The 12,674-nt window shown below is 44.0% G+C and overlaps 1 protein-coding gene across 1 annotated transcript; it reads right to left on the bottom strand.

Moving 5' to 3' along the window:
- Positions 1-7,769: 7,769 nt before the first annotated feature.
- Positions 7,770-12,394, bottom strand: MAPK1IP1L (mitogen-activated protein kinase 1 interacting protein 1 like). Its single transcript, XM_056546768.1, has 3 exons — positions 12,389-12,394; positions 11,050-12,294; positions 7,770-9,024 (listed from the first exon to the last, which is right to left on the bottom strand). Exons 1-2 carry the CDS (start codon positions 12,392-12,394, stop codon positions 11,092-11,094), a joined length of 1,209 nt encoding a protein of 402 aa, XP_056402743.1. The 3' UTR covers positions 7,770-9,024; positions 11,050-11,091.
- Positions 12,395-12,674: the final 280 nt, after the last annotated feature.

The raw sequence follows: 12,674 nt of genomic DNA, 5'->3' as shown, positions 1-12,674 counted from the left end.
TGGGCCCAATATAACATAAAGAAGACATGGAGCTGGGCCCAATATAACATAAAGAAGACATGGAGCTGGGCCCAATACAATATAGAGAAGACATGGAGCTGGGCCCAATATAACATAAAGAAGACATGGAGCTGGGCCCAATACAACATAGAGAAGACATGGAGCTGGGCCCAATACAACATAAAGAAGACATGGAGCTGGGCCCAATACAATATAGAGAAGACATGGAGCTGGGCCCAATACAACATAAAGAAGACATGGAGCTGGGCCCAATACAACATAGAGAAGACATGGAGCAGGGCCCAATACAACATAAAGAAGACATGGAGCTGGGCCCAATACAATATAGAGAAGACATTGAGCTGGGCCCAATACAACATAAAGAAGACATGGAGCTGGGCCCAATACAACATAGAGAAGACATGGAGCTGGGCCCAATACAACATAGAGAAGACATGGAGCTGGGCCCAATACAACATAGAGAAGACATGGAGCTGGGCCCAATATAACATAGAGAAGACATGGAGCTGGGCCCAATACAATATAGAGAAGACATGGAGCTGGGCCCAATACAACATAAAGAAGACATGGAGCTGGGCCCAATACAACATAGAGAAGACATGGAGCTGGGCCCAATACAACATAAAGAAGACATGGAGCTGGGCCCAATATAACATAGAGAAGACATGGAGCTGGGCCCAATACAACATAGAGAAGACATGAAGCTGGGCCCAATACAACATAGAGAAGACATGGAGCTGGGCCCAATACAACATAGAGAAGACATGGAGCTGGGCCCAATATAACATAAAGAAGACATGGAGCTGGGCCCAATACAACATAGAGAAGACATGGAGCTGGGCCCAATACAACATAGAGAAGACATGGAGCTGGGCCCAATACAACATAGAGAAGACATGGAGCTGGGCTCAATACAACATAGAGAAGACATGAAGCTGGGCCCAATACAACATAAAGAAGACATGGAGCTGGGTCCAATACAACATAGAGAAGACATGAAGCTGGGCCCAATACAACATAAAGAAGACATGGAGCTGGGCCCAATACAACATAGAGAAGACATGGAGCTGGGCCCAATACAACATAGAGAAGACATGGAGCTGGGCCCAATACAACATAGAGAAGACATGGAGCTGGGCCCAATACAACATAGAGAAGACATGGAACTGGGCCCAATATAACATAGAGAAGACATGGAGCTGGGCCCAATACAACATAGAGAAGACATGGAGCTGGGCCCAATACAACATAAAGAAGACATGGAGCTGGGCCCAATACAACATAGAGAAGACATGGAGCTGGATCCAATACAACATAGAGAAGACATGGAGCTGGGCCCAATACAACATAGAGAAGACATGGAGCTGGATCCAATACAACATAGAGAAGACATGGAGCTGGATCCAATACAACATAGAGAAGACATGGAGCTGGGCCCAAAGTACCAAAGTCTGACAGTGTCCGCCATATTTATCTCTCTGCTAGGGCTAATACTAGTTGATAATTGTGGGGATCCCCTTTATTAGCCCGTATAAGTAGCAATCCTAGGGGCAGAGATTTACCTTCCACACAGCGGCCACTGCAGAATTTCCATGAAAGGATAATTATGTTCATTCTTTCTTCAGAATTCCACCTGGACTGCATTGCTGTCAATAAGGACGGCAGAGGTCCGCGCGGTCATAGCGGGAATTCTGTCATGTGCATGGGCCAGAGGGAAGTTCACCCTACAAAATTCCAGTGTAGCAGTCTCCCATTGTTTTCATGGGATTCCGCTGCACTGTGCACACTGCTCAGAAATGCATTGTTGTCAATGGGAACGGCGCACGTCCAAGCATCTGATTTAGTGACATTTAGTGAATAACAGGAAACTATACCTTGGAGTGACATATTTAGTCTGGACATTTTATTTACCCGCAGAAATCGTGCGCAATGACCATATTTTTTTTTACGCAAATAAAAACCATCTTGGACTGCACCTAGCAAGATGCTCTAAATCAGTGGTCTTCAACCTGGGGACCTCCAGATGTTGCAAAACTACAACTCCCAGCATGCCCGGACAGCCGTTGGCTGTCCGGGCATGCTGGGAGTTGTAGTTTTGCAACATCTGGAGGTCCGCAGGTTGAAGACCACTGCTCTAAATCATCGATTTTATTTTTCAAAGAGTGGAGGTATGAGGAGATGACTATATTTGCCCGCAATTTATGAAATGGTAACGGCGCATGTCCAAGCATCTGATTTAGTGACGGACATTCGGTGCACAGCAGGCGGCGACTGAATCAGGTGCTTGGACATGCGCTGTCTCTAGAGATGAGCGAACATACAGTAAATTCGATTCGTCACGAACTTCTCGGCTCGGCAGTTGATGACTTATCCTGCGTAAATTAGTTCAGCCTTCAGGTGCTCCGGTGGGCTGGAAAAGGTGGATACAGTCCTAGGAAAGAGTCTCCTAGGACTGTATCCACCTTTTCCAGCCCACGGGAGCACCTGAAGTCTGAACTAATTTACGCAGGAAAAGTCATCAACTGCCGAGCCGAGAAGTTCGTGACTAATCGAATTTACTGTAAGTTTGCTCATCTCTAGCTGTCCCCATTGTCCTCAATGCAGTAGAGTCAGTGCACCCCCTTACTGTCATCCCTTGCGCCCCACTGTGAACTGTACGTTTAGGCTATCGAAAACCGCCAAATGGCTAATGACAGGGAACCATAGTCCACCTGCACCTGCAGAGCAAATAGAAGTTACGCACTTTAGAAACTGATAATAAGTGAAACAATGGATTTAGTCCGGATGGGAGGACAATGGGGACATTTTGACATGGGTGACCATTCCCAAGCCTTAGGGCCTGCACATAAATGGATGCAGCACGCTGGATCTTCTTAGGCTTCCCTTAAAGGGGTATTCCAGGCAAAAACTTTTTTATATATATATCAACTGGCTCCGGAAAGTTAAACAGATTTGTAAATTACTTCTATTAAAAAATCTTAATCCTTCCAATAGTTATTAGCTTCTGAAGTTGAGTTGCTGTTTTCTGTCTAACTGCTTTCTGATGACTCACGTCCCGGGAGCTGTCCAGCTCCTATGGGGATATTCTCCCATCATGCACAGCTCCCGGGACGTGACATCATCATTGAGCAGTTAGACAGAAAACTTCAGAAGCTAATAACTATTGGAAGGATTAAGATTTTTTAATAGAAGTAATTTACAAATCTGTTTAACTTTCCGGAGCCAGTTGATATATATATATATAAAAAAAAAGTTTTTGCCTGGAATACCCCTTTAAGCGTGTAACTAGATCATATGTGTGTGGGGGGGGGGTGAAGAAAATGGATCTATTGTATTGTATAATATAGTCAGACAACTTCTGATGCAAATGATAAAAAAAAAATAAAAAATAAATGGAAACAAAATATTCAAATCATCTCCATTTATTCAGTATCGAGTAGGAGCGCCGCCGGTAGAAATACACGCACATCCGATTTTTGTGGTTTCATGTGGCTGAAAAAAATTGTTTTCTATCTGGCATTTATACCATTGACGCCCCTATCGCATTCCACAGATTGTCGCTAGGTGCTTGAATATTTGATCATTTGCAGACCTTACCGACACCGTCCTTGATGGACATAACCCTATGGCCTACGCCATCGTCAAAATGATACACCAAGAAAAAAAGCGTATGTAGATCAAAATATATCAAAACATATCAAATGTTATTAATACATAAATGCAAAAATGACATACAGTGGTCCCTCAAGTTACAATATTAATTGGTTCCAGGACGACCATTGTATGTTGAGACCAGAACTCTATGGAAACCTGGTAATTGGTTCTGAAGCCACCAAAATGTCATCCAAAAATAGGAAAAAGTGAGAATTAGAGAAAAATAAGTAGATAACTAATATAGATAAAGGAAATCCTTACATATAAAAGAGAGAAAGATCTGCTGGGAGCTGTAATCATTGTCTATGTCGGTGTTTCCCAAGCAGGGTGCCTCCAGCTGTTGCAAAACTACAACTCCCAGCATGCCCGGACAGCCAAAGGCTGGGAGTTGTAGTTTTGCAACAGCTGGAGGCACCCTGGTTGGGAAACACTGACATAGACAGTGATTACAGCTCCCAGCAGATCTTTATTACTTTTATATGTAAGGATTTGCTTTATCTATATTAGTTATTTACTTATTTTTCTTTAATCCTCACTTTTTCCTATTTTTGATGACATTTTGGTGGCTTCAGAACCAATTACCAGGTTTCCATAGAGTTCTGGTCTCAACATACAAAGGTTGTTCTGGAACCTATTAATATTGTAACTTGAGGGACCACTGTACCCAGCTCTAAACTATCTACTACATGAGCGCCCTCTAGTGGACACAGCTGGTCTTGTTCTCATTGTAAAGGGTAGAGGAAGCCCATGCAGGTTTGTGGATTCCATAGGTCATACGATGTTAGCAAAGAAATAGAATAAAAAAATAAAAAATGTACAAAAATACATCTATTGTTCTACCCAGTCATAGCAGAACAATGAAAATGATTGTTTTGTATCTGCGGCACGCTGGACACAGTCGGATCCTACTAGACGTCATAAAAAAAATGGCGCTAGCAGTGTAGATGTGTCAAGAAGACACTTTAAAAAAAAAAGGGCCCTAAGTTTTATTTGTAATGGGTAGGGATGTAAGAAAAAAAAAATCGATTCCCGCGATTATCGCGATTTTTCACTTGCCGATACTGAATCGATTCAAAAATATTTTGAATCGATTCAGTATCGGCAAGTGAAAAATAGCTTTAGTGATGTGGAATTTGTATCTCCTGATGCACAGAAAGCATGTCCCGGGCATCAGGAGATACAAGTTCCACATTTGTCAGCCGGATCTGACACGGCGGCGGCGCTCTGGATGTATGGAGCAGGCTCCGACTCGTGCCCGCTCCATACTCTGCGGCCCCCGGCTGATTTCAGTATCCGGGGGCCGCTGATGCATCACCGCCGCTAATATCCAGCATGCGGTGCTCTGCAGTGTGTATGGAGCGGGCTCCCGACTCGTGCCCGCTCCATACTCTGCAGCCCCCAGCTGTTCTCAGTAGCCGGGGGCCGCCGCTAATAGCCAGCATGCGGCGATCACCGCGGCTGGCTATTAACCCTTTAGATCGCCGCTGTCAAAGTTGACAGCAGCGTCTAAAGGGAGATGTGTATGCTCTCCGTGGCGCTGTCATTCATAGAGCCTGGCTGGACCAGGCTCTATCAATGGATCGCAGATAAATGGAGTTCAATAGAATCTATTCATCTGTCTGAGGAATCTAATGATTCCTAAAAGACTAATAAAGTGTACAAAAAAAAAAAATATATATATATATATATAAAGTTTTAATAAAAGCGTAAAAGACATTGTTTTTTAAACAGAATCGGGATGTATCGTCACCTAGACGGTATCGCGATATATCAGGATATATCGAATCGCCACACTGGTATCGCGATTCGAATCGAATCGCCAAATTCTTGGCGATTCACACCCCTAGTAATGGGGCCCCCAACCAGAAGATCCCCATACATATGAGATGGTCAGGTGGTGCCACCAAACCGAAAAACAAACAAGTTTAGTGAACAATATTCTAATACATCTGACCAGTTTAAAGAAGTACTCTGGAAATATTAGAAAATAATGTAAAAGGTTCTTGTGTATGCCTTGTGCTTACCTGTTTTAGCTGATGTGGCAGGCATGGGGTTTTTCACCCATACTGATTTCTAATTCAGACCAGAAATGATTTCCTCACGCTGCTTACATTTCCCATAATTCTTCTGGCTTTTGCTGAGAGAGGGTGTGGAGTCTCATCACTGCAATTCACCTAATGAAAGCAAACTTCTCACCTTGCTAGAAATCAGAAGCCTAAATGGCCAAGTGGATTGGTTTCTGTTCACCTTATGTGCAGTTTTGATAAGTTTTCTTATTTAAAAAAAAAAAAAAAAGTTTTTTTTATAGAAATATTGCTGTGAGGGGAAAAGTGATTTGACCTATAAATCACAACTGAGGTGTTTTATGAGCATTTTAAAGTTTTCAGGCTGTGTTCACACTTTTTTACATGATCTTCGCCAAAAAACAAAGTGTGAACAAATATTTAAGGCTAATGTGTTATGCAGGACTTGTCTTTGGGTTGTGTACTGTATTGGAGACCAGCTCTATTTATTTGATAATTCCCCAGCTGCAATATCAGACACAACCTAAAGCACAAGGGTGGCGCTGTTTCTGAGAAGAATGCAGTCATGTATTTCCAATGGCTTTAAAAAGAGGTACTCCGGCCATAAGACATCTTATCCCCTATCCAAAGGATAGGGAATAAGATGCCCGATTGCGGGGGTCCCACCTCTGGGGACCCCCGCAATATCTCATGCAGCCCCCACCTGTGTGAGCTGTACGCAGCGCTGAAGCCTCACGACCACGGGGTCGGAGTATTGTGACATCACGACACCGCCCCCGTGTGACATCATGGCCCCCCCCCTCAAAGTCAGTCTATGCAAGTCACGCCCCCTCCCCTAGACTTGCATTGAGGGGGTGGGGCTTGATGTCACAATACTCCGGACTTCGTGAGGCTTCAGACTCTGAGCCTCCAGTGATGCATGCAGCTCACACATGTGGGGGCTGCATGAGAGGTTGCGGGGGTCTCCAGAGGCGGGACCCCACCAATCGGACATCTTATTCCCCATCCTTTGGATAGGAGGATAAGATGTCTTAGGGCCGGAGTACCCCTTTAAAGAGTACCTCATGAGCTTTTTACATTTTATAATCCTCCCCCTGCCTTTATTTTTATTATTTTTTAGTTTTCTACCTTGATATTTCTCTGTATTTTCTGCTCAGTCCCAGTCAGATTCACAGACTGGGAAGGGGAGTTCCCAGCAGGCGTGACATCATCTGAAGCCATACAGGGGAGAACTTCCTCCCTCATTCTGCTACACACAGCCCAGAGCAGTTCATTGTGAGATGAGCTATAATTGGCTAAGGCTGCACCCCCCCCCCCCTCCCCAGCATTTCCTGATTTTGGACTTCTGCCAGGACAGCAGGAGTCCAAAGTCGGTGAAAAAGATGGGGATGGGGGGGGCGGACGCACCAAGTGGCGGCTTTTTATTTTTATTTTTTTTAAACAAAGTACATTAGAAAGATTTATTTACCATAAAGGAGTGCAATAATAAAAATTAGTTTTAATTAGAGTGCCCATTTAAATTCCACGAAAATGACCACAGCTAAAATGTCAGATCATCATTCCTTTATTTCTACATATATAAAAATTCGCCTGTATCCTCGTGCCACCTACGGCACAAGTGCATTTCTCTTTATTGAATTGCTATTAAAAAAAAAAAAAAAAAAAACACACAGTGCAAACATAAATGCTGAAGAAAAAAAAAATTAAAAAATTTATATAATTCAGAAATATATTAACAAGCAGTAAATCACCCAGGCTAGTATCGCCGCAATGATACCTCTTGTATATATGTGTAAACCTCTTCAACAGCACACAATAAATAGTCGTCTGTGATAGACGCGCACCTGCCCGTAACCCACAGAGATCTTTGGTGAAAGCTATAGTACATAAAAATAAAAATTATGATATGTTGGTTGCAATGCCTGGTAAAATTATAAACAAAATGTAATAAAAATAATTATTTTTCTCATTTATTTATTTATTTTTTTACATTTATAATATTACCATGCATTGTAACCAAGCATAAATGTTATCCAGGACTAGAAAAAAAAAAAAAAAAAAAAGAACACATTTATAGCGCCACTTTAGTCCATGTGGCCGAGCCTGGTATCACAGCGCAATCAAGTAAATGCTGCAACACTAGATACAACCCATGGAGAAGAGCAAGGCTATAAATCTGTGGTCTCCAAAATGGACTTCCTGCTGTTTCAAAACTACAACTCCCAGCATGCCCGGACAGCCATCGGCTGTCCGGGCTTGCTGGGAGTTGCAGTTTTTGCAACAGCTGGAGGTCCACCGTTCGGAGAACACATCATGATGAGACTAGTTTGTGTATAAATACTTGGGGGTCCCATGCAGAGTTTTTAATCCCCTTTTTTAGTAATTTTATTATTTTAATTATGAAGTGGGGAAAAAAAAAAAAAAAAAAAAAAAAAGAAGGCCTTTCATTTCAACTGGACCCTGCAATTCCTCATTTTCCCTGCGGGGGCGCTGTAGGGAAGGTGAATGTTTGCTTCTAGCCGATCCCAGCAAACCGTATTTGAATAGGAAAACCACGTGACCAAAATTTAAAAAGGGGCAATACTACCTAAATTAGCCAGGGGTCAGCCAGCTTTGACCCTTTCCAAAAAAAATTTAATAATTAATAAAGAAGAAGGGCCTTAACACCCAGTATAGAGCCAGGAGTCCTCCAGCACTAGAGATCTCCAACAAGATGCTGGCAGAAGGGGGGGTACACACATTTAGGGCCCCATTCACACTGAGTAATTCTGAGATGAATCCTATTTAATCAAATCAATAGATTGATCATCTGATCTCAATGGGATTCTGCTGATCAGTGCACACTATAGAAGATCTGTGGCGGAATGGCCAGTGTTCCACTACGGAAAGAATGAGCATATTTATTCTTTTGGTGGAATCTGCCCAGGAAAGCCTATTAGTTAATGAGACTTAGAATTTGCAGTGGAAATTAACCCCTGCAATTTAAAGCCAAAATTAATCTCCCCCCCCCCCCTACACACCCAAAAAGTCAGAAATACAAAAATAAAAAATAAAAACCACATACACAAGCTACAGATTCATCTTTATATAGAAATAGATTTTACTTTTATCTATAGAAAAAGAAAGACGTCGTCTATATATTGTATCCAGAGGAACGTCCGCATCAGTCTATTGGCACACAAGGGAACGGTGTAGCAGAGATGATGGAGCTGGAGTCACATCCTCCATTATTTGGGGGAGGGAACTCTTGGCATCTGATGGGATCCGTTGTAGATCATTTGGTGATCGGCATTCGCACCCTGGTCATAACGGAGTGAAGGGAAATCTAAGAAGAAAAAAAACATTTTTTTAATAAAAATTACATGAGCAATTTTCACATATATCTATATACAGTTCACTTGACAGCACCAGATATTTAAAAGGAGTATTATGAAATTTATCCAAAAAAATAATAATTCTATAAAATGAAAAAAAAAAAAAAAAAAAACAAAAAAAAAAAAAAACACAATATGTATATATAATTTATGATTATATATTATATAATTTTTTTTATTCTGCAGAAGCAAGTAGCATTCCTTACTCATTTGCCCCAGTTCTGAAGCCACCAAAGCACTATTTAAATGTATTTATTTTCTGAGCGAGAGGCGGGTGGTCTTAGTCCTGGTAGAGCAGTTGTGCAGCACTACAAATCCCAGAAAGCATTTATTTCTATCAGATCTTCATCACATTCCTCCTACCCTGCCTACTTTCCTCCTACAGCACTCCTGTCAGTTCCCTGAGAAAACTACACAGCTTCCTATTAGAACAGAGGGAGGAGCCGGGTAGCCGCTGAGACAACACCACACTGACAATAAGAAGAATACACAAGTTTGTCACTTAAAGCTTTTATTAGTCTTAGAACTATCATGAATACCTGATACTATTTAGATTTGCATTTTCCAACCACGGTGCCTCCAACTGTTTCAAAACTACAACTCCCGGCATGCCTGGACAGCCAACAGCTGTCTGGGCATGCACTAAGTTGTAGTTTTGCAACAGCTGGAGACACCTTGGTTGAAAAACACAGATTTAGATGAGGAGCTGCCCTGGGCACTTCTAGTGGAAGAAAATGTGATGTGACTGCAATGTGTGGACCTATTCTAACAATTGTTACAAACCTCATTTTTAATATAAGAATCTGTCAGCTCCCCCTTGTGGTGAAGGTACAGATTTGCTACTGCAGAAAATGCTCTGCTGGCTTTTCCACTGTAGAAAATCTGCAGCATTTCTACTACATGTGCCCGTAGCCTAATACATTAAAGGGATATTCCAGAGAAATGAGTGTGCATTTTAAGAGTCATGGTGGGAATAAGAAATCTGTACTTACCTGCCCCTGATCCCCGCTGCTAGTACTTCCTGTTCTAGCGCCAACACATTGGCGGATGCCATGAACAGGAAGCACTAACAGCGGGGACCAGTACTGGTGTGGGAACAGAAACGGGCGAGTACAGGGGTTCTCCCTACCTGGTGCAGGGGTACTCCAGAGGACACAAAATTGTTTGCAAAAAATCGACTGATGCCAGAAAGTTATACAAATTTGCAAGTTACTTCTATATAAAAAATCTTAATCCTTCCAGTACTTATCAGGTGCTGTATGCTCCACAGGAAGTTGTGTAGTTCCCAGTCTGACCACAGTGCTCTCTGCTGACACCTCTGTCCATGTCAGGAACTGTCCAGAGCAGGAGCAAATCCCCATAGCAAACCTCTCCTACTCTGGACCATTCCTGACATGGACAGAGGTGTCAGCAGAGAGCACTGGTCAGAGTGGAAAGAACTACACAACTTCCTGTGGAGCATACAGCAGCTGATAAGTACCGGAAGGATTAAGATTTATATATAGAAGTCATTTACAAATCTGTTCAACTTTCTGGTACCGGTGGGTTTGAAAACTTTTTCCCTTTTGGAGTCCCTCTTAAATGTAGAAAAATTTCTCTGGAATACTCCTTATGGGTGCGTTCACACGCTCTTTGTTTTTGCGGGTTTTCCGCTGCGTATTTGAAAGTGGGCGGGCTCTTCTCGGCTGTTCATAGCAGATTGTCCGCGGCAGAATTTACGCTGCAGAATGGGGCTTGCGGCGGATTTTCCGCTGCGTAAATTCCACAGCGGAAAACCCGCAAAAAGCGTGTGAACGCACCCTATAAGTGTTTTTTTCTTGGTAATGGTTTCCCTTTGTGCAATGTCCAGGGTCAGAGCATCATCTATACTACAAAACTAACAAAATCTTCTTTTTCCCACCTATTGTACCACCATATGGACAGACCGCACTGTATAGGTTTTAAATATAAAGGAACATTACAGAATATATACTCACTTGGTGGGTTTCTGGGGTCAGGAGGCAGACACTAGAACAACTTCATGGATACGAGCCTGGATTAGGGTATGATCCACCAGCCCCAGAAAATGGAGCAGATGGCCCCCACTGACCAGGGGGCACAGTACCCCATGGTACAGATGATGCAGCACCAGGAGTTGGGAATGGACCACTGGTTGGGTAGGGCAGATTCGGGTTAGCAGGATACTGGCCACCTTGTGATGCCCATGGATTGGAACCCCAAGGCCCACCCTGGCCAGGACCTGCAGGACCTGACTGACCATATGGGGTTGGATAAGATCCACCTTGTGCAGGACCTTGTCCTGGAGCACCTGGGTATGGTTGATTTGGAGCTCCGTGAGGGTTAGGATAGGGTCCTGGCATTCCCGCAGGACCTGAAGGATACTGAGCTGAAGGGTATTGCCCAGGTGCATTAGGATAGGGCCCTGTGGGAGCTCCTGGTTGTGGCCCAGTGGGTTGTGAAGGGAATGGGGCATTTGGTTGTCCAGCAGGGGCTCCTGGATAGGGTCCAGTGGGTCCTCCAGGATATGGGGCATTTGGGGCAGAAGGCCGTTGTCCAGGTGCAGCTCCTGGGTAAGACCCAGCAGGCCCTGAAGGTGCGCTTGGTGCTCCAGGCTGAGACCCAGATGGATAGGGCTGTGTTGGGGCTCCTGGCTGAGGCCCAGAGGGATATTGTTGCGATGGTGCTCCTGGCTGAGGTGCGGATGGGTATGGTTGTGTTGGGGCTCCTGGCTGAGGTACGGATGGGTATAGTGACGGTGCGCCTGGCTGGGGTCCAGATGGATACTGTTGTGACGGGGCTCCTGGCTGGGGTCCAGATGGATACGGTTGCGACGGGGCTCCTGGCTGGGGTCCAGATGGATACGGTTGTGACGGGGCTCCTGGCTGGGGTCCAGATGGATACGGTTGCGACGGGGCTCCTGGCTGGGGTCCAGATGGATACGGTTGCGACGGGGCTCCTGGCTGGGGTCCAGATGGATACGGTTGCGACGGGGCTCCTGGCTGGGGTCCAGATGGATACGGTTGTGACGGGGCTCCTGGCTGAGATCCGCCACTAAAGTACGGCCCTCCTCCTTGGCCTTGCCCATAAGGTGTGAAACCAGGAGCAGAAGGAGCACTTGGATTTGTACCCCAGGGGTTGGATCCACCTGGCTGTTGACTTTCTTTTGGGTTGCTTACATTCTTAGATTTGGCAGGAGTAGTATCTGATAAGGCATCCGCCAGCTATGGAGGGAAAAAAAGAAGATGCCAGAGTTACATAGAGCAAATATTTCCTGCAATCCAATGCATTAAACATGTTTCTAGTCTTGGATCAGACCTTCATCAGGGTAAGTGCAGAACCTGACGAAGGGTTTGATCAAGACCAGAAACACGTTTAGTGTGTTAAACTTGAAACTAATCTTGCCTAAGAAAATACACGAAAACAAGCGTCCAGGACGATCCAATTTTTTCTTCAATTATTGCTTAAGAATTTTTTATTTTTTTTTGGGTGGGAGGGTCGCAACACTTAGGTCTAGGTTAGTTCTGGCATGCTGGGAGTTGTAGTTTTGCAACAGTTGGTGGCACCCTAGTTGGGAAAACACGGAGCTAGAGATTCACCTGTC

Source organism: Hyla sarda, chromosome 11 (assembly GCF_029499605.1).
Source record: "Hyla sarda isolate aHylSar1 chromosome 11, aHylSar1.hap1, whole genome shotgun sequence".
In the NCBI taxonomy this organism is placed as follows: Eukaryota; Metazoa; Chordata; class Amphibia; order Anura; family Hylidae; genus Hyla; species Hyla sarda.
The sequence above is the reverse complement of the archived record's forward strand: the minus strand, read 5'-3'. Positions and strand labels throughout refer to the sequence as shown.